The 21,948-nt window shown below is 44.9% G+C and overlaps 1 protein-coding gene across 2 annotated transcripts in view; it reads right to left on the reverse strand.

Moving 5' to 3' along the window:
* Nucleotides 1-4,380: 4,380 nt before the first annotated feature.
* The window catches only part of TRAF3IP2 (TRAF3 interacting protein 2), a 44,081-nt gene continuing 26,513 nt past the window's right edge, over nucleotides 4,381-21,948 (reverse strand). The window contains exons 4-9 of one of the 2 annotated variants that reach the window (XM_042939610.1): nucleotides 19,039-19,217; nucleotides 16,910-16,998; nucleotides 12,661-12,729; nucleotides 11,428-11,544; nucleotides 7,980-8,054; nucleotides 4,381-5,317 (exon numbers count right to left, since the gene is read on the reverse strand). In XM_042939610.1, the coding sequence (XP_042795544.1) occupies nucleotides 5,171-5,317; nucleotides 7,980-8,054; nucleotides 11,428-11,544; nucleotides 12,661-12,729; nucleotides 16,910-16,998; nucleotides 19,039-19,217 (676 nt within the window). In that variant the 3' untranslated portion in view covers nucleotides 4,381-5,170. The other variant, XM_042939611.1, reaches the window with a different exon arrangement.

Raw genomic sequence — 21,948 nt, forward strand, 5'->3', positions numbered from 1 at the left:
CTTTGAACTCCTAGCTAACCGTGAAGGCATGCTTCAGAGAGCCGTCCTCATTAACATTCCAGGTCCCCCTTCCCCGTCAGCGATAAACGAGCCCTGCATCAATGGCCTCCTTCCTTCCAGTTTTACAAATGAGTGGCTCGGTTCCATGTTTTGCTGCCGATCCAGGTGCCCAGGCGGACAATGCGGGGCTAAGAAGCACGCGGGAGAGACTAAAAATAGAACAGCAGTTTGGACGCATACCAGAGCAGCTACTTCATCTCAACTTGCTTTGCACACTAAGCCTAATGGGATCCATCAGGCATGAGTTCTCTCTCTCGCCTTCTCCCTCCCTCTCCCGTCTTTCCCCAGCTGCCGTCAACCATCAGCGCCTTCCTGGTGAAGGGAGCAGAGGGAGGTCAGGCAAGGGACAAGAAATGTGTGCCCTGGTGGCTTTCGTTACAAGTGCTGGGAGATCTGGGGGCTGCAATTATTCCTTCCCCGTGAGTGTTTCTAGAAAAGAGCAGGGAGGCCCAGCACACTTCTCCCAGGTACACTTTGGTCCAAGATGCTCTTATTGTTTAACAAAGGCTCAAATACCACTTCCTAAAGGCCCTGGGAAGTGTGACCTAGACCCATGCTCATATGCTCCTTGAGAAGTCAAATACGGAAGTCGGCTACACGGAGTACTGCTCTTACAGGTCCCACCTGTTCTGCTTGAGGCTGACGACTTGGGAGCAAATGCAGTCACAGGTGGAGGGGCTGTGGTCCATGTAGGCGAGTGGGCAGCACACGACTGCCCAGGGTCCGTGAAAGCTTCCCAGCCCCCACCAAGTACGCTGTGATTCTATCCAAAAGCTTTTTCCGACAGAAAATGGAACAAATCAGGGGCACCTGGGTGACTCAGTCAATTGAACGTCTGACGTTGGCTCAGGCCGTGATCTCACTTTCTGTGGGATTGAGCCCCCATCGGGCTCTGTGCTGACCAGCTCAGAGTTTGGAGCAGTTTCAGATTCTGTGTCTCCCTCTCTGTCTGCCCCTCCCCCACCTCGCACTCTGTCTCTCTCTCTCTCTCAAAACTAAATAAACATTAAAAAAAAAAATTTAAAGAGGGGCACCTGGGTGGCTCAGTCGGTTAAACGTCCGACTTCAGCTCAGGTCACCATCTCACGGTCCGTGAGTTCGAGCCCCATGTTGGGCTCTGGGCTGATGGCTCAGAGCCTGGAGCCTGCTTCCGATTCAGTGTCTCCCTCTCTCTCTGCCCCTCCCCCATTCATGCTCTGTCTCTCTCTTTCTCAAAAATAAATAAACGTTAAAAAAAAAAAGAAAAAAATTTTTAAAGAAAAAAAGAAAATGGAACAAATCAGCACGAAGTTAGGAACATGCTACCTTAGGAACTATGTTCCTGTCCTAGGACCATTGCTAGCCTTTTGGGCGAGGCTCTTTTGTGTTGTTGCTGTGCTTCCTGATAAAACGTACCTTTCCTGAAGCCTCCCCCCACCCACAGGAGAGTTATAACCCACACCTTTCTCCTTGTTTCTTCTGAAAGGTAATGCATTTTCCAAACAGCTATGTATTATTCCAACAAGCGCTACTCTTATAGAATCAGAAGCAGGAGGGAAAGATGAATACCACGGTATTTACAAAATAAAAGCACATTTCATTGTTTTTGCCTTGGAGATTGGCCAGATAAAACTGAAACAAAATCAATCTAATAGTGGATTGTATCTGGAAGCTTCAGGGAGGTGCCAAGATCTTTTCAATTGTGCTTTGGTTTTATATAATACTAGTATAAAATAAATATGCCACACTACTTCAAGAAAAGTTACACTCCATATAATCACAACAATAATTAATTCCCCCAAGAATTTCCCAAAGAACAAGTTGCAACATGATCATTTAATCCTCCAGCCACCAGAGGACAGAGATGCATCTTCCCTCAGGCGTCCTTCTTTCACGAGGCTCAGTTTACCTCCAGGAGACCCTGGGTCATTTGTTGAACAAATCTACAACCAAAAGCCAGAAAGCCTTCTAGGTTTATCAAACAAAGGTCTGCAGACTAGAAATCAGGCTATCTGGGTTCTAGCCGCGGGGCGAACTTAAACAAGCTTAGGTGTCTGTGGGTCCCACTTTTCTATGCATGAAACCACACTGCAGAGGTGCTGGATTTCCCGGGTCCTTTTCAGATGGAAAATTCCAAATGGTTCCAGAAATAAATGATTTAAGAATTACATTTATTTCTGTGCTTTCTTTCTTCCTTTCTGGTTTTTGTTTTAGTTTATTTCGTGGGCTCATATAGAGCCACTTATCTTGAAAAGTAGTGCCTAATTCTTCAGGATGAGAGGCGTTTTTTCTTTGTGCCATTTTCCCACAGTCTAACCTTCCTCCTCTTTTCATTTGCTGCTAGGAGGTGGGTCTCACTGATTCTTCTTGGTTCATTAGGAAGAAACAGAAAGATCCTGTGTTTTGAGAAACTCTTTCTGGATCATTTCCCAATGATCACAGGACTTTTGCAATCCCTTTGGCAAAGGTGATGGTGACAATGGGGTGTTTGGCAAAGTGGGTGGAGGTGGCTAATGAAGTGGCTGAGGTTGAGAAAAATGCTCTTGGCAAAACATCATGAAACAAGGTCTGGAGTGCTCAGAGCCGAGGGCTTTCCTCCCTTGCTGAGATGACTAAGAAAAACCCAATCTTTAAGTAGGTGATTTCTTTAATAGGGAAAAAAAAAAAAAAAAGAGTATCAACAACAATAATTTTTCTGAGCACTGAACTGAGAAGTAGCCAGTCCAATACTTAGATTGTAGCCATGCACTGAGATGCCGTTAAATAATACAGAAGTCAAAGGAACTCGGCATAGATTTTGAAGCCGGTCACTGAAATTAAAAAATTACATTTCAAATTTTAAGTGAGTCACTAAATATTAGACTTAAGAATCTGACTTTGCATTGTGCACACCTCACCGCTAAAATCAGTTTTGGTCTGAATCAAGCCTTGAGGCTAAAGGGTTATTTTTACTGAGTCAGCCCTACCTCACTTCCACCCCCAAAATATCTGCAGATGAACGCAGAGGACAGGGATAACATCTAAATAAACCAAGTGTTAATCCTAGTGCCAGTGCTCTATAATAGTTGTTAAAATTCCTTTGATATCCGTGGCCATCAAATTTCTTAGAAACTTCAAGGGTCCAACTTTCATCACTTGGCCAGGTGTTGTATGTGTGTGTGTGTTTACTTTTTGTTTGTTTGTTTTGCTACCAGTGCTACCAGCTGTAACACTTTAATGAATGTGGAACACCAGGGAATAACCCCGGGTAGGAACAGTGGCTGAGGGCTCAGGACAGGTCTCCGAAGGGAGGAGGGGTAACAACGTCCCATTATTAAACCTTGCAAACTAGACACATTTGAGGGTAGAAATTGCGGATGTCATTTTATTTACAAGGGTGTGAATCCTTAATGATCGTGTCACCTCCAAAAAAGATTTCAAAAGAGAGAAAGACTTGAAGTTTGTGTTTGGGGTGTTTTCTTAGGCATTTTGAGTTAAACAAGAGAGAGTTCAACCGGGTCTCAAATGCTACGGAGCTAAAGATGCTTGTGTTCGTCTTACAATGATTCCTTAAGGGATACTAGCTTTTATCCTTTCCCTTTTTTTTTTTTTTTTTTTTTTCAACACAAAGACATTCACCTTACCACCCAGAAGACCTGTAGGTTACAACGTAAATGAAACTAGTGTTCTTTACAATTCATTAGCAAACTTGCTTATTTATAGTTGGCACATATTTGTCTTTTCTCTGTGGCGACATACCAAGGTTGAACTATCTCACAGCACAATTGAGCCTTGTTTAAGAGATTAGATAGATCGGTAACAGGAAGCAGTAGCATCCCTCCCCCCCCCCCCAAGAACCTTCATATTAGCTTACTACTTAGGCCATAATTAACGTAATACCACCTTGCTCAATAGTTTATGTAGATTATACACATATTTCATATACAGGTATGTTTGTGTGTTTTTTGGAATCAGATGAGCAAAGTGTACGTGTTTCTAAAATTATGCATGTGAGGGACTGGAGAGATTTAAAGAGAAGAGATTTTAAAAAGAAGAAAATGTCCTTGTTAAGAAAATGTAAATTTATCCTCTGGGAGATATAATTATGACAACTCAGTCATTCCTCAAAAGAGTATTTAGAACTTAGGTCCCAGACCTTCAACCATTTAGGGCCGTTAGAGGGTACATCTGTCCACGTGATTTTGTTTTGGGTAGGCTTCATCCCAGCACAGAGCCCAACGAGGGGCTTGCACTCATGACCCTGAGATCAAGACCTGAACTGAGATTAAAAGTGGGACACTTAAGTGCTTGAGCCACCCAGGCACCCCTGTCCATGTCAGTTTATAACAGAGTCCTCGGGGTTTCAGAAAAGTGAAAGGACTTGCCTAAGGTCACATGGCTAGTTAGTGATAGAAGCAAGACTAGAACACAAACCACCATTCCAGCCAAACTTCTACATCCACGGCCACTCCTGACCATAGAGGATATTCTTAGATATACACATATCACGGTGGTTGCACAAGTGGTTTTGTTAAAAAGTTCTACTGCAACAATAAAGCTTTCAAGATTATGTGAAAAGGGATTGTTCAACTATCTGGTTCTAATCCTTTAATACAGACTAGTCTGTTACATGTATCTAATATTATATCTAAGCAGCTTTACTAACATCACTGGAAGCAACTGCCCATCTCATCAGGAATTAATACACATCTATCTCCTTTGAGATAAGTAAAATACAGTCTTACAAAAGAGTAAACATTTTATTATCTGTACACGAATCAGGTTGGTCTGAGGACACAAGAACATCTGGCTAACTCATAAAAATAGCCCTAAGCGATGGGAGAGCGTTTGTGGTCCGTTCACATTTATTGCAACATCATTTATATGATCTACTCGCTAAGCAGTGAGAGGCCCAGAATGGACACATCAGACAGTTAGGAGCAACATGCCGTGGGTGTTAGCAGTAGGGAAGGCAGAGCAACATGGCCTCTGTCTGAAAGGAGGTCTCTGGAGGAAGAATGCTCTGCAGAACAGGTTTTCTGGGGTTGCGGGGAGCCCTCTGAGAGGGCCTGCAAACGAACAGCCTCTGCTAGAAGAGTGCTTGTAAGTACACACACACAGCATGGCCCTGGGGCTCTGGGGATGGTGGGGGTCACAAGGGTACCACCTGAAGGGTGGGCAGAGGCCCCCGGGGAGGGGCTATGTACTCTTCCTCTCTGAGCAGCCGCAGCAGGATGTTTTTTTTATTCTTGGGCCAGCTGTAGATGTGAGTGTTCTGAAGCCAGGTGGGCACATGCTCCTATGGGAGAGAGAATGACAGGAGTGAAGGCCATTAGAGAAAAACCTGGATTCCAGATCCCCGGCTCCGTTCCCAAACATCTACGGCTTTCCCTGCATGGGCGTTCCCTGCCGAACTATCCTGGGAGTTGTGCTGTTTTGCTTTTGGAAAGGGCTAGCATGTGAGCCTCTCCTGGCTCCGCGTACAAGCTGAATATCTCATTATGGAAACCACATGTGCGCGGCGTTTTCTGTCAGCCTCCCAGGCTACCTGCCCTTTGCATTTCAACGTGCTTTTCACCACCCTCACATAAAAGGGGTAGGACAGAGGTCACGCAGAGTGATGGGAATTCCTTCGTGGCTTCAGAAGAATGCCAAGGCTAGGGGCTTAATCTAATTCGTTTCAGCCACAGATCTGGCCTGCAGCAGCAGGAGCCCAGCAGATCTGTTAGCAGGCAAAAAGCACAAAGCGAGAGCCGGGGATCGTGAGGGTGCGCTTTCTGACTGCCCTCGTGGAGTGGACATTCTGTCTGCTGTGGCGTGGACAGACAGACGACGAATCAGGAAAACGTATAGTGTGTTTGGTGGTGATACATGCCTCGGAGGAAAATGAAACAGAGAAAGGGACTAGAGAGTGCTGGGGCAGGGCTGAAAGGTTGCAGCTTTAAACAGAGCTTGCAGGAGGGGCACCTGGGTGGCTCAGTCGGTTGAGCGTCCTACTTCGGCTTAGGGCACGATCTCACAGTTTGTGGGTTTAAGCCCCGCATCAGGCTCTGTGCTGACAGCCTGGAGCCTGCTTCAGATTCTGTGTCTCCCTCCCTCTCTGTCCCTCCCCTGCTTATGCCCTGTCTCTCTCTCTGTCAAAAATAAATAAACATTAAAAAAAAAATTTTTTTTTAAACAGAGTGTATAGGAAAGGTCTCACAGAGAAAATGAGCAAAGACCTAAAAGAGCAGAAGGGGCGAGCTTTGTGGATGTCTGGGTCCAGACAGTGCAGAGGCCCTGTGACAGGGGCGTGCCTGGCCTGTTCAAGGAGCAACAGGCCAGTGTGGCCAGAGAGGAGTGAGTGAAATAGAGTAGGAGAGGAGGTCTGGAAGTAGGGGGGCCCGTGTCCCATGGGGCCTTGTAGGCTTTTCTCTGAGGAGATGGGATCCCTTTGGGGACTGCCAGATACACCCAGAAGCAGCACGTGCTACATGTCAGGCATGGTGCTAGGTGTTGATGACACCCAAAGGAAAAGACACAGTTACTGTCTTGAGGAGTTCACAGTCTAATGTTGGAATGTAAATGAAGATGTTAAGAAACTATTTTCTAGGCAATAGTGTACCAAGGGGGCAGGAGGTGGGAGCACAGGCCACAAGGGACTGTCTGACAAAGTTTTAAAAACATTAATAAAACCAACTAAAAGTCGGTCTCCTTTTCCATCACCATATTCCCAACAGTGCATCCACCCCCAACCACATTGACTCAAGGCACTACGACTGAGAGAGCTCAAGAGTATTGGCAAAGGGGGCAAGAAGTCAGGAGAGGCTAGACAGATTGGGTGATATAAGGATAGGCAAGAGTTGACTACACAGACAAGTCAGGGAAGGGCATTGTAAGCAGGGGGAACAGAAAGTGCGCAGGCACAGAAACATGAAAAAACACGGCAGGTGTGAGGGCATGCTGAAATAGCCCAGTACGACCCGAGCATAGTCACTGTGCACACGGTCGGGAGAGGAGACCGAGCATGTGGGCACAGCCCTCTTCTCAGGGGCCTCATCTGTCATGCTAAGAAAGGTGGATATGATCCCGTGGTTGGTCGGAATCCACTACACGATTTCTAAGCTGGGGCGAGACAGGGGAGATCTACATTTTGGATGTTCCTCTTTGACGGCGGTGCAGACGATGGCTAGGGAGACCAGTCAGGAGATGCTGCAGCGGGGCTTTGAGAGCCTGGGCAAGGGATGGAAATGCATACCATCGCACAGGGTGTGAGCTTTGTAACTGGAGGCATCCCATTCGTATCAGCTGGACTCTCCCCCTCCTTCAGCACCTGAGTCTCAAGGCAGTCCTGACATTTAGGGATCCTCCAGGGTGCAGCTGGGCCTGGGCTCAGGGTGCTGTGCTCCAACTCTCAAGACATCCACCACACCTCTGTCTTCCCTTTGCCAAGCCTGGAACGTGGCTTCAGATGGTTTCTGTCCTCCCTCCCCTAACCTGCTGGCATGCTCTTCTGGGGCAAAAACCCACATACGAACCACAGCAAAGCTCACTTTGGCAACTGTGTAGATTTAATTCCTTTCATCTACAGGTTTGAGAGCTGAGCTATGTGCACCAAAAGACTTCTGTGGCTAGTCAGCAAAAAATGTACATATCTTGACTTTTATGTACAAGAGATAAGAAGTATCAGATGAACAGCCTCTTTTTCTCTCATGAGTTAAAACACAAACTACTTCTTTGTGTGTAATGGCTGTTTGAACAATTAGGGCAGCGATGGTCTATCAGATAACGTCTTAAAACCTTCCTGATCCATGCAGCTGAGCTGAGCTGAGCGTGCTACGACCTGTGGATCTTTCTGGTAACACTGTTATCTCTAACGACTGATAAAGAGTTCACAAGCTTTTCCACTTAAAATCCCAGATAGCAGACAAAGCAAAGCTTGAATTGTTAAGGTTTGTTTGTGTGCTTATTTCTTTGTTTACCTTCTTAGCGTTTGGGAAGAGCACAGGGATGAATCTGAAATTCATGCTTCCTTGTTTTATGAACTCAATCTGCATCTGGAACAGAAAGAATGTGAAAGTTTGATTTCAGGAATGAGGAGGAGGAGTTAATGGCACCCACAATCATGCAAGGCCCACACAGCGTTTTTATTCTGATTTCGAGTGCCACACACTTCGCCTTTCAGGTGCCCCCCATGACACATGCATGCCATACACACGAATCATTTGTTGAAGGCCTGTTAAACATCACACTCAGTGCTCGACCTTGGGTTTCAAGGATTAGGATACCCTCCAGGGTGTGCTGAGCTGGCTCGTATTGGCTCACAAAAGCCAGTTGTATGCATCCATTCCTAATTCCTTGTTCAGTGATTTTACACTGGTAGCTTGAAATGGGCCCTAATGAGAGTATTTATACCATGGAAATGGGGAAATGCTACAAATCAGGATTTTTTTTTTTTTTTTTTTTGAGAACCAGTTTACCAGAACACTACGGATACAATCCCTATCCCCCGAAAGTCAGCAGATTGGTGCGGAGGAAGAAGGGTAAATTGCCAACCACGGTGCAGTGTGAAAAGTTTAAACAAATTGCTGTGGAAGGCCAAAATGGGGGCCATCCATTCTGCATCAGTGATTTGAAGAGTTACAGGGGACGTGTCACTTAGATACTGGAAGACAAGAATAATTTGATCAGGCAGAGGAAGTGGGGGAGAGGGGAAGGACACTCCCAGCAGACGAAACAGCAAGAGCAAACCTTTGGAGGTGTGAAAGAATTTTAGTGGGGTTGGGGCCAGCCAACAATGCTTTGTGGCTAGAGCACAGGATGGGCTAGGGAGGGGATGGGAGATGAGGCTGGGGAGGGGGGGGTCAACCGTGAGGAGCTCTGCCTGCCACAGAACATGTAGGTTCCCCACACGGTTCCAGTTTGCTCTGACACTGCTGTGGCCCCAAAAGACTCAGCTGCCAAGAACTGTATCAAAACCAGAATTTTCAAGATGAGCGGAGTTGGGAGTCTTCCCAATCCTGTGACCAGCACAAAGCTCTCAGTCAGTCATCTGATGACAAGGAGATGAGGAATTATGTGTCCCCAAGTATTTCATCTTCCAATTGATTTTTAAAACTGAGAAATCTTCATTGTGCAGGGGAATACAAACAGGACAGAGAAGTGACAGTGGTGACAGTTGGTTATTGAAGTCACCATAGAAACCCACAAACACAGTCTCACGCATGCGCACTCACACACACACACACCACACACAAATGCCCCACACGGTGTTTTCTCAGAACCGCTGTCTTTTAAAATCCAGAGGACCAAAAGTGTATTTTAAAATGACCCACGTACAGTGCAACTGGAAGCACCAATCATCAGGACAAACACGTGAAAGGAAGGGCACAGGGTTTCGAAGTTAAAAGTAAAGAAATGGATTTCACCTCTGACTTCCAGGACCCTGTCTCTAAAATTTTGCTTGTCTGCTAGGCTACCCAGCCTGCCGGCGGGCCAGACAGCAGCAGCGGATTATAGTTTTCTCTCGTATTTCCAGATACCGGCTTTTCGTGAAGTCACTGGCTCTATAATGCGGTTACTCCTGGGTACCTTTTCACTCCCTCTGTCCTAGAGGTTTCTGCTGCCTGGAGGGGACCTGGAGGTCAGCCAGCTGGGCAGGAAGGCACTTCTGTATCAGGCCTCTTCAACTCCTTCAGTGATAAGGAAGGGCCCAAGACATCCATGTCCCCAGACACTGAGTTTGGAGACAATCTGGTTCATGGCTGGGCACAGTCAGACAAACTCTGAGGTTGAGCTGCGTTTTACTGCCTGGCGTGGCCACACACCAGCAGACCTTGACAGGTTTCCTCAGGAACTGGCAGGGACCTGGAGCCCTTCCCACACACCAGCTGTCAGCTCCCAGGACTGGCAGGTTCCTAGAGATGCAGACAGGACATTGAGTGCTTTGGGGCCAGCCAGACATACAGCAGACAGCCAAGGGATGGCAGCACCCGCAGCCAGCCGTGACCCTTTTCTGGGCCCTGTCCAACCCCCGGGGGGCTGTCAGACTGGGAGAGGATGAACAGGGGGGAGGCTTAGCTCCTGATTCCCTGGCCTTACTCTCTGACCTCACCACCTTGCCTTGGGTTGGTTCTGAATTCGCACAAGTGGTCGGCACTTGGTAGAAGAGGAGACAGATGGGGAACCCCTGCCCACTCTGCCTTTTTCCTGTGCTCCTGATCCCAGGACAGACCTAGTCTTAAGTCAGCTTCCGCTGAGGTAAAGCTGCATGTCCCTTGCCTGCCTGTGTCCTGCCTTGTGCTGCTTACTTATTCTGTCGGGGCCACTTCGGTGTCTTGCCTCATCATCCTGTCTTAGTCAGTGATCCTTTCTGCGCATTCCAGGTGCCTGTGGAATGTTACCGTTGAAATGGAGCTTACAAGTTCTAGTCCAGTGGATTTCGAGCCTCTTCAAATCTCAAAATCCTTGGTAAACAAGCCTGAGAAAAGCAAACCAGCTGTGGCTAAGTTGGGGTGGGAGGCCCAGAGCCGCCCTGACCCCCAGCACCTGCGAGAGTCCATCGGGGACATTTTGACCCGCAGGACATTTTGAAAGTCACAAGTCTAGTCCAGCGCCCTAGTCAAGCAGGGACCATCTCCACAGCATCTCTGTAATCCTGGAAAGCAGGGAGATTGCTAGCTCACAAAACGGCCAATTCCAAAGCTGGGTGGTATTTTCGGTCAGAATGTTTTGCCAGATGCTGAGCACGCCTAACTTCCTACAGATTTTTCCAGTTTGACCAGGTCCCATAGTTTAGGTGTGGCCATGGAGGGTTGCTCATCTATCATGAGCTAAGAACAGTCCCTTCCCTTGATGTGAGCATCGATATGTTCGTCACGAACGATTTCATTCGATCTTTACAACACTGTAAGTGTTAGTGACCCATTTTATGATTAGGGACATGGAGGCACAGAGAAGCTCAAGCAGTTGGCCCGCAGTCACACAACTATACATGAGGAAGCAGAATTTGAACCGGGTCTATCTGACACAACAGCACGGGTCCTTTTCACTATGCTACTCTGCCTCTCTGGTGAGGCAGGGGTCAGAATAGGACACAGATGCAGGAGCCCGCTCTCCGCACAGCCCTGTCCCCTGCCCTCTTGGGACTTCACATTTGTTGGTAAACAACCACGTCAGCAGAGCACTGTTTTCCAGAGCCTTGGACGCTCCAGAGCACATGTGAATCTCCCCTTGCTCCTGACAGGAACGGAGTCCCAGAGATGTGGTCACTTAAGACAGAGCCAGAACCAACACCCCCCGCTGCTGCCTGGGCTTCTTCACCCATCATCATGCCGCCTTCAGTTGGTTTCTAGTGAAGGACAGGCCTTCACAGAAGAAAGGGCCCCTCTCCGAGGGGCGGCGAGGTGCTGCGGTCCCCCCACCACTCACCATTCGATGAATGTACTTAGTATGTAAGCCATGCTCATCCTCGTCCAGCTGTGATTCAGCACCTTCCACATCCTGTTTGTATTTGGGGCTGATTGCTACAATTATCATCACTGTCTTCTGTTAATGAGAGAGAAAGCATGTTTATGGAAGTGTAAAGTGTGGTCCATTTGGGGAAGGCAGGCTGGAAACTGGCCAGCAGGACTGTAAGCGTCGTGACATGCTCCAGAGTGGAGGGCCTGGCTCATTCTCTGCCCAGGGTGAAAGGCACTGGCCTCCGCTCCAACAGGCTCCTGTCTCCCCTTCTCCCCTCCGTCTCCCTCCCGGCTCCCTTGAAATGCAGAGCAAATAGCTCTGTGAGGAGCTCTCCTAAATGGAGGCGGTTTTGCCCACCATTGTCCACAACCATCACTAATAAACGTCTAATGAAAGCTGGAATCGCTAAGTGACTGTGCATCGTGGCAAAAAGGCTCCGGAACATCACCAATGAAAAGCCCCCTCCCTCCGGCAGCTGGGTGTAAGCTGTCAGTTACTGCACTCTTGACTGCCCTGCGTGCCACTAGCGCTTACAAGTCAGCACAGCCAGGAGGAGCAGCCCCTTCAACACAAAGCAAACATCAGGCTGCAGACAAAAGGAAAAGCCACAAAACCCCAGCCTGCTGAGACTCTCTCCCCCACCGCTCTCTCCAAAAGAAGCAGCTGAAGCAGCCGACACGGACACACTGGCAGCAATCAATTTCTATCTTGTTAAAGCACAAAGTGTCCCAGTGGTCAGTATAGATTCTGTCAGTGGAAAACAAATCACAGGGCTCCGAGTGGGCGCCTGGATTGGGGAGGGGGGACGGTTGCTGCACAGGGAGCCTCCCGGGAAAGCTCTGGAGCCCAATCCTGCAAAACACTTGGGGTGGCCTCAGATTAAATTGAATTCTGTCACTCCCTCCCCACTCTCTGCCTTCATTTCCTCCTTTCCTATTCTGGTCAAAAAATTGTTTGCTCTGATTGTTATCAACCACCTGTGTCTGGTTTGACCGTTATTTCCTGCCTGTGCATGTCCAGAAGGGTGACCCCATCCTTCCTTTCCAGGTCTTTGCACGGCTGCCAACAAGGGAGGCTTTGTTGGGACTTTCTCGGCTTTGGACTTGGTGGGTTTGCCAATTGCTCCTTTTATAAAATAGCCCCATAAGCACATTGTCTTTCCCACCAGCCAACGAGCTCAGAATTTTGGAATGTACTTACATCTCTAAGGTAGCGTTCCATCCACTTGATGATATCAATGCCTCGGATTCTATCCTCAAATATGTCAATCTACAAGAAAAAGACATGGGAGGTGGCTGTTAATGAGAAGCTTTCTCTAGATGCAGAGCAAGAGAAAACACGAGACTATATGCATTTAAGACTGAAAAAATTATGAGCACTTTTTGCAGAGAGCAGCATATAAGTCTAAAAGCCAAAATACAATTTTCTTAAAGTGTTCCCTATTTCAACATTAGTAGGCATTTAAGTATTTAATATCCGTAATTAGGATATAGTGGTACACATCAAAATGTATCTTTGGCTACACAATAATTATGTTTTAAAAATCTGAGAGATATAGTAGACTACCAAGTTGGATATAAGCCAGCAAAAAAAAAAAAAATTATATATATATATATATATATATATATATATATATCTGTAATATGAAAGGCAAACACGATATGATTCTGGAGCATTTTAATGGATGTGTGGTGTGCAAGTACGGAGATATAGTTCTGGTGCTTTACTTGCATTAGCCAGGTCATTATTATGGTATTATGTCCAGTTTCGATCTATACGTTTAAGAAGGATTGTATGAAACTTGGAGCAAATCCAAGGAACAGTCACAAAAACAATTACTGAGATGGTGGGAAAAGGTTTATGATGAAAGTCAAGAAGCAGAACCTCCTGGGCCTTGAAAAGATAGATATTAAATATCAAGTCTTTGAAGGAGTATTTGAAGGGGAGAAAAACCAGTTACTTTCTGTTTTTTCAGAAGACCAAATAAGAAGGCCTTTCTGGGGCTCAGGCTTTGCCCTGCAGCCAGAGAGTAATGTACATGTGTACAAGGTGCTCTTGTTTGGAAGAGGGATTATATACAAGAATGGGTGACTCGGGGAGAGTGTCCTTGAGGAGGAATTATTTGGTTCGGCCACACCGTTCTCAGATCAGTTGTCCTAAATGTCACTCCGCCATTTAAGTCCTAGCTGTTCAGTAAGCTCTCCATGCCATCCGTGACCCAGCCTTACCTCTTGTTTCATGTGCCCTGTCTACTTTACTCCCCCGCACCCCAATAGCATAGCCCAAGCCTCCCTGCTCTGTGACTCCTCCCCACTCGCTGACTTCCTCCTCCTCACCTCACCCGACTCAGCCCCGCTGTGACCAGTGGTGTTAGACACTTAACACGTCATTATAACATCCTTTCATTCACTGTATGACTCATTTATGTCTGCCTTATCTCTTCAACCTAGTTCTAATCTTCCTGTGGAACGAGAAAGTGCCTCGAGAACACCAAACTGTCAAACACATACAGTATATAATACAAGTTCAGAATATGTTTCTTTACCGATGGCACATTAAAAATAGAATGGCTTTCCTTTTGGTCTGGATGATTCCTGCTTTAAAATGTCTGATAGCCAATGACCACATGAGGTTATCTCGAGAAAGCTTGTAGCTCTCTGTGACTGTATCAGGAATTCATTTCTATTATATGAGACAGAAGCAATATAATGTTGGGGTTGAGAAGGAACGGACAGCTTGGCTCTACTCTTGGTTCTACTGTTGGCTTCTGCACTTCCTGCTTGCATAACTTTAAAACATTATGGAAACTCTCTAAGTCTTATTATCCTTGTTTGTAATATGTGGTTACTAAACCTACTTCCAAGGATGGTTATGAGGATTAAAACAATTGGTTATGAAAAAGGTATATCATAATGCCAGGCTTGAAGTAAGTACTCAATGAATGGTACTTCATTGTTAACTGAGCACCTAAATTATTCCCTGCTACTGAGGTGGACTTTCTGGGAGGCACAATGTGCTTGATATCTCTCATTTGTCTCTCCAGGTCTCTACCAAAGTCCACAGCATCTGTCAGGCCAACTTTTCCACACAGCCACTGTTAAAGGCCACATTGTTTCCCCCAAAACTCACATGTTGAAGTCTTAACCTCCACTGACTCAATGTGACTACATTTGGAGATAGAGCCTTGAGAGAGGTGATTAAGGTAAAATGGGGTCATGTGGGTGGGCTCTGATCTAATAGGACTGGTGTCCTTAGAAGAGATTAGGACACACAGAGGGAAGACCGGTGGAGACACAGGAAGAAGACGGCCACCTGCAAACCAAGGAAGAGGCCCGTAATGAAACCAGTCTTGCCGACACCTTTATCTTGGACATCCAGACTCCAGAACTATGAGGAAATAAATTTCTTTTGCTTAAGCGTGTGGTACTTCATGGCAGCCCTAGCAACCCATACGGCCTCCCTCTTCAGGTTGCCATAGCCACTGTTCCCTTGCCTCTTTAGACTTAGGGATGGTGGCAACTTCCTGCTGTTGCTGTAGGCCCAGGATATGCTCTGCTCCCTGAGGATTTCTTAAAATTTACCTAGAACTTTGAAAATAGTCCTTTCGGGGTGCCTGGGTGGCTCCGTCGGTTAAGCGTCCAACTTTGGCTCAGGTCATGATCTCACAGTTTGTGAGTTCGAGCCCCGCGTCGGGCTCTGGGCTGACGGTTCAGAGCCTAGAGCCTGCTTCACATTCTGTGTCTCCCTCTCTCTCTGCCCCTTCCCTGCTCATGCTGTGTCTCTCTCTGTCTCAAAACTAAATAAACATTTTTAAAAAAATTAAAAAAAAAAAAAAAGAAAATAGTCCTTTCATTAAACTTTCCTTAAATTACCCATTAAGTGTTTTTCTCCACTAAGGGACTCTTAATGTATCAATATAGTAACTTAGCTGTCCAGGATGGGGCTCTGTGATTCTAATACAAGGCTTCATGGTGATACAAATTAAGGACAGATTTAAATTCCGTCTAAGGCGTCCCTGACTCTTAAGTTCATAAAAACCTGTCCTCTTCTCCAAGGGCAATCAGTATGCTTTTTTGGAAATGACCAAAAGTAAGATCTTTTCTGCAAATGTTGGCCTTAGGACCTGTAATTTGATTTTACATCCTGGTTGCCGCAGTGCTTTCTTTCTCTAGAAACGAGAAATTGAAATGTTGGCTTCTATACAGTCACCTAAGTTGGAATGTATAAATTGTATCCATTTTTAACCTTGTAGACGCTCCTATTAAAAAAAATTATAGAATAAAGAGAAATTCAATAAAAACTGTTAAATAACGCTAAGTAATGTTTAAAATTGACATTTAGTTGCCAAGTATTCTCTTTTTATCCTTCCACATTCCTATTCATAGATATTTTCCTTAATTTTTCAGCACTGTCTAGAATTTACTATCACTCAATACCCAAAGGGGGCCTCTGGGAAGGAAGAGAAGTGAGCTCAGTGTTTTAGGAAAGCCAGTCCTTTGAGTCGCCTCCTGTGGTATTTTGTTTATCCTACAGAAGAACTTACATGACTTTAAGCTGTGCTGTTGGAAGGCACTGCAGGGAAACTTGAGGAGTGTGTGCTTCCTGAGATTTCTTGGGCCAAGGTCACAGTGAACAGCAGGGCTGGGTTGTCTACCTCCCCTAGAACTAGACGAGACCAGCTGAGAATCAGGCCATGTATTCCCTGCCCAGAGGGGCTGTTGCTGCATCAAGATGTGGAAGGCAGCTGTGCACAGTGGGCCTTGACCTCAGACCTTACAGCCTAGTGCCCTACAGAAGGGCCTTGTACAATAAGCAGGTGGCCTGGTTAAGCCTGAGGCCTCCTGCATCACAGGAAACACAACCAAAGCAGGCTTGCTTGGTGAAAAAAAAAAGAAAAAGAAAAAAAGGGCAAAGGTAGAAAGTGCATTAAGAGCCTGGCATTTCCTTTGGGTTGGGGGCCAAGCTGCGTCTGTGGTCAGCGCTGACTACCACCGTTCCGGCTGTTCAGAGGTTCTCAGGGTAACTCCAAAAGCACACAAGAAGTAACTGCTGGAGACTCTGGAGAGTTTAAAATCTAGAAAATAATTATCTACATCTATAAGCGTTTAGCTCCTAATCACGTAACTCAGATAATATAGTTTAAAACGTCAACAGCTATTTTGTTTTGCTTCTCATTGTACTTGCTTTATTATTTTTTTAAGTTTGTTTATTTCTGAGAGAGCACAAGCGCATGCACATGCATGAGTGGGGGAGGGGCAGAGAGAGAGGGAGACACAGAATCTGAAGCAGGCTCCAGGCTCTGAGCTGTCTGCACAGAGCCTGACACGACGCTCGAACTCACGAACCATGAGATCATGTCCTGAGCCTAAGCTGGATGCTTAACTGACTGAGCCCCCCCCAGCTGCCCCTCATTGTACTCACAAGTCTTCTCTTTGGAGAAAATACTTACTGCAGTTTGGAAGCCATTTACCAACAAAAAGTTCACGAATTTCACCACCTCCGTGGCTGTGTCCATAGAATAGGTGATAAAGACTTTCCCTAAGAGAGAGTTTTCACATTTATTAGAAACTAGTCAAATCATTCTATTCTGAACACTCGTAAATTGTATGCAATGTTTCTTGTCTTTTTAGACTTATAAAATGAAACTTTATCTGGGGTTGGTCTGAGGGCTTATGCCTGCAGCTGTGTGCATCACTAGGCCCCAAGGGGCGGCAGGGGTCTGTCCGAGGGGCTGCAGACTGCCCAGTGTGCATGGGAAGAACAGTGCTGGCGGCCTGAGCCCAGCCAAGGAGGTCTGCTGAAAAACCACACGATGCATTAACAACATCTATCACCCAGAACCTGAGGGGCCTTAAGATCAGGCCACCTCCTGGTTTCTTAGAGACACTTGGCACTGTGCCTGAGGAATACTCTCACAGCAGGCCAAGAAGCTGAACCTTGCTAAGGGGCCACCCAGCAGTGTCCTCTTTTGATCTCATGATGCTCTCTGCTCCCCAAGCTCTTGCTCAACAAAAGCAAGTGGGGGGAGAGGGAGCAGGTGGTTCCCTACCACCTCCTTCCCCTTACCACTCACTGCTGGGAGAAACGCCAGGAAATGAGGGTACACCAAAGCATGGATCGGGAATGTTAGTAGGAACTTCAGCAGCTTGAAGGACAGATTCCACCTCTGGGCATCCAGTGTCACTTATTCTCTGGCTCCTCCCTGGGTCAGCCTGGAGCAACAGATGGCATTGTGCCCACAGACTTGACCCAGTCAGGATGGCAAGCCAATGTTTTATCAGGCTAAAATCTTGGGGAAATTTCTGGGTAGCATGTTAATGTGATAGATGAATAATCTCTGTGTGCTGGCTTTTAGTCTGGAAGAGACAAGCTCAATATCAGGAAGTCCCTGGGGCAGGAGATGGAGAAGAAAGGAAAGTTGGAGAGAAAATATGAGTTTGTATGTATTCATCTATGCTTGGGCTCTGGACTTTTGAAACAAAGATCTCAAATAGAAGCGTGTACAATGCTCATACTGACTCATTTAAGCAGCCCGACATATCGATGGCCCTCAATGTATTCTTAACACCTAATATTCAACCAATTCCTAGGTAAGAATTTCCAGACTCCTTTATAGATTATGGTAAGATAAATATGATCTATAGATTGACATGAGGATTATATCCTATGCAGGACAGCATCCATTCTCCACAAGTGCTCAAGATTAAAATGTATAAGATTTTGAAAATATTAAAAAAATTTTTTTGGATGATAAACAACAATGGATCCTTACCATAGATATCTTCCAGAGCCCTAAATGACTAATGAGCACAGATTCCCCCGATAAGTTAGCAAATGCAGAAGGCTTAATTTTCAAGTTTGGTTCAAAGAAGCACCCAGGTTTCTAAAGGGCTTATTAGAATTACCTGAACTTCTCTAGCAAGCACAACAGAATATAACAATTTCACAAGTAGTGGCTGTTTTCATAAGATTTCTGGAACTTACTGTCCTGACTGACCTTAATATGAGAACATTTTGGTGATATTTCAACATTTCTGGTTCTGGCTGCAAAATCTGGAAAGAGAATCATCACCTGACACTTAGTTGAATGTTTCTTTAAATAAAAGGCTTGGTTTGCATTGGTTGTAAAACAGTATGGAGAATGTGAGACCGCTTTTTCCAAACAAGATTGCTCATTCCTACAGGAAATGACCTCGTTCCTGATGGCTGTTGCTAATTTATGGTGAAACACTAGGTCCCTGGCCAATACCACATGGACATCCAATCAATTTACCCAGGGACAAGTCCACTCAAGAGCATCATTCAGAAGAGAGAAGCGTTGGAGTTATTTGTTGTTGGAGTATATGTTTAAGAAAATCTAATGGTAAGCATTTTGTGAGTTTTGCTGGTAGTGTCAGCATCACTAAAAACGATTCATATAAAATGCTGGTTACTTTTTAAAGCAAAAAGTAAGGAAGTGAAATTTATTTCACTCTGTGTATGAGGAATACCCAAGGTCAGGGATGAAAAATCATCAAGTACTCTGTAAGTAGAAGACCTGACAAAAAAGAAGGAAAAACAACATTGCAAACAACTTACGTAATTCTTCTGGCAAATTGCTTGTTTTCAGAGTTCCTCTAGCTGGAAGGTTACTAGGGGGTCTGGGGACAGCAGCTGGGGATGGAGCCTGGGGAGCTGGTGGTCTCAACTCTGCAGGACACTCCAAGGACTCCTCAGGAACTCCTGCTCGATTAGGTGGCTGATGATATAGTTGGTCCCTGGAAAAGAATACATTTATGGTAAAATTTTCATTTTTTTACAAAGGCAAACCTAGCAAGACAGAAAGCCTTTAAGAACTATGGGAATATACCAGTGAGCTATCTCTCTCCTCTCCCTCCATTTCTTTCCTGAGCCAGAGGGATGAGGGTTGCTCCATTGAATTTCAGTCAATAAGTAATTCGGTGGGCTGCCATTTGTAAGGACCTGTGCTAGGGGTCGAAAGAGGGAGCAAGACCTGTGTAGGAAGAACAAATATTGTTAAAATGTCGATACTACCCAAAGCAATCTACATATTCAATGCAATCCCTATCAAAATAACACCAGCATTCTTCACAGAGCTAGAACAAACAACCCTAAAATTTGTGTGGAACCAGAAAAGACCCCAAATAGCCAAAGCAATCCTGAAAAAGAAAGCCAAAGCAGGAGGCATCACAATCCCGGACTTCAAGCTTCACTACAAAGCTGTAACCATCAAGACAGTATGGTACCGGCACAAGAACAGACACTCAGATCAATGGAATAGAATAGAGAACCCAGAAATGGACCCACAAACATATGGCCAACTAATCTTTGACAAAGCAGGAAAGAATATCCAATGGAATAAAGACAGTCTCTTCAGTAAGTGGTGCTGGGAAAAGTGGACAGCGACATGCAGAAGAATGAACATGGACCACTTTCTTACACCATACACAAAAATAAACTCAAAATGGATGAAGGACCTCAATGTAAGATGGGAAGCCATCAAAATCCTCAAGGAGAAAGCAGGCAAAAACCTCTTTGATCTTGGCCACAGCAACTTCTTACTCAACACGTCTCCAGAGGTAAGGGAAACAAAAGCAAAAGTGAACTATTGGGACCTCATCAAAATAAAAAGCTTCTGCACAGTGAAGGAAACAATCAGCAAAACTAAAAGGCAACTGACAGAATGGGAGAAGAAATTTGCAAATGACATATCAGATAAAGGGTTAGTATCTAAAATCTACAAAGAACTTATCAAACTCAACACCCAAAAAACAAATAATCCAGTGAAGAAATGGGCAAAAGACATGAATAGACACTTCTCTGAAGAAGACATCCAGATGGCCAACCAACACATGAAAAAATGCTCAACATCACTCATCATAAGGGAAATAAAAATCAAAACCACAATGAGATACCACCTCACACCTGTCAGAATGGCTAACATTAACAACTCAGGCAACAACAGATGCTGGCAAGGATGCAGAGAAAGAGGATCTCTTTTGCATTGTTGGTGGGAATGCAAACTGGTGCAGCCACTCTGGATAACAGGATGGAGCTTCCTCAAAAAATTAGAAATAGAACTACCCTATGACCCAGCAATTGCACTACTAGGTATTTATCCAAGGGATACAGGTGTGCTGTTTCGAAGGGACATATGCACCCCAATGTTTACAGCAGCGCTATCAACCATAGCCAAAGTATGGAAAAAGCCCAAATGTTCATCGATGGATGAATGGATAAAGAAGATGTGGTATATATATGTGTATGTATATGCATATATATTATATATATATAGTATATGTGTATATATAATATATATATACAATATACATATTATATATATATACATATACTATATATATTATATATATATATACACATGTATATATATACATGTATATATATACATACACAATGGAGTATTAACAGCAATCAAAAAGAATGAAATCTTGCCATTTACAACTACGTGGATGGAACTGGAGGGTATTATGCTAAGTGAAATTAGTCAGTCAGAGAAAGACACATATCATATAACTTCACTCATATGAGGACTTTAAGACACAAAAAAGATGAACATAAGGGAAGGGAAATAAAAATAATATAAAAACAGGGAGGGGGACAAAACAGAAGAGACTCTTAAATATGGAGAACAAACAGAGGGTTACTGGAGGGGTTGTAGGGGGGAGGGGATGAGCTAAATGGGTAAGGGGCATTAAGGAATCTACTCCTGAAATCATTGTTGCACTATATGCTAACTAATTTGGATGTAAATTAAAAAAAAAAAATTAAATTAAAAAAATAAAAGAATATGAACAGGAAAAAAAAAAAAAAAAGAAAAAGAAACAGAGAGAAGATTCGATGTCTCTATGCAAGGACTGTCTAACTGGGAAGATAAGTAGTATGTGCAAGGCAGACATGGTCTCCAAAGAAAGAAAGTAGTATAATGGTTGACATACAAGGTTGGTGTTATAGGCGTTCAGATAAAAAGACAGGATTTTTAACTCATGATAGAGAACATTTCATTATGTATCAAAAGGTAGAAAAGGCCGTGTAGGTTTAAGTATTTATGTTGTTAATATATGGATGAAAATCTGATTTTGAGGAGCTTTTAATGAAGTTTCTACCACATTGTTACATGTTATTATTAGTATTATTTTTGTTTTGGTCACCAGTATTCCCATGAACATTGTACTGAGAGGAACACACAGATGCACTCATGTGAGATCTGGAAAGCCAAAGGAAATATGCTTCTGCCACTTCTGTGATTTCTGTTGATAAGTGCTACCATCAGGTGCTGAGTTCCTGGGGAAGCACCCCAGTGTCCCATTACCAGCTCCCATGTCAAGGTGAGGGCAGAGGCATCCATTGTTGGCCAGTGCAGATCCAGCAGGCACAGAATGGACCCAATAATTGCAGCGCCGGTGGCTTCCTGATCCTGGACTGTACTATGGCGACATGGCCTTGAATGGAGGGTTCTCTGATGGCTTT

This window comes from Panthera leo, chromosome B2, assembly GCF_018350215.1.
Source record: "Panthera leo isolate Ple1 chromosome B2, P.leo_Ple1_pat1.1, whole genome shotgun sequence".
Lineage (NCBI taxonomy): Eukaryota > Metazoa > Chordata > Mammalia > Carnivora > Felidae > Panthera > Panthera leo.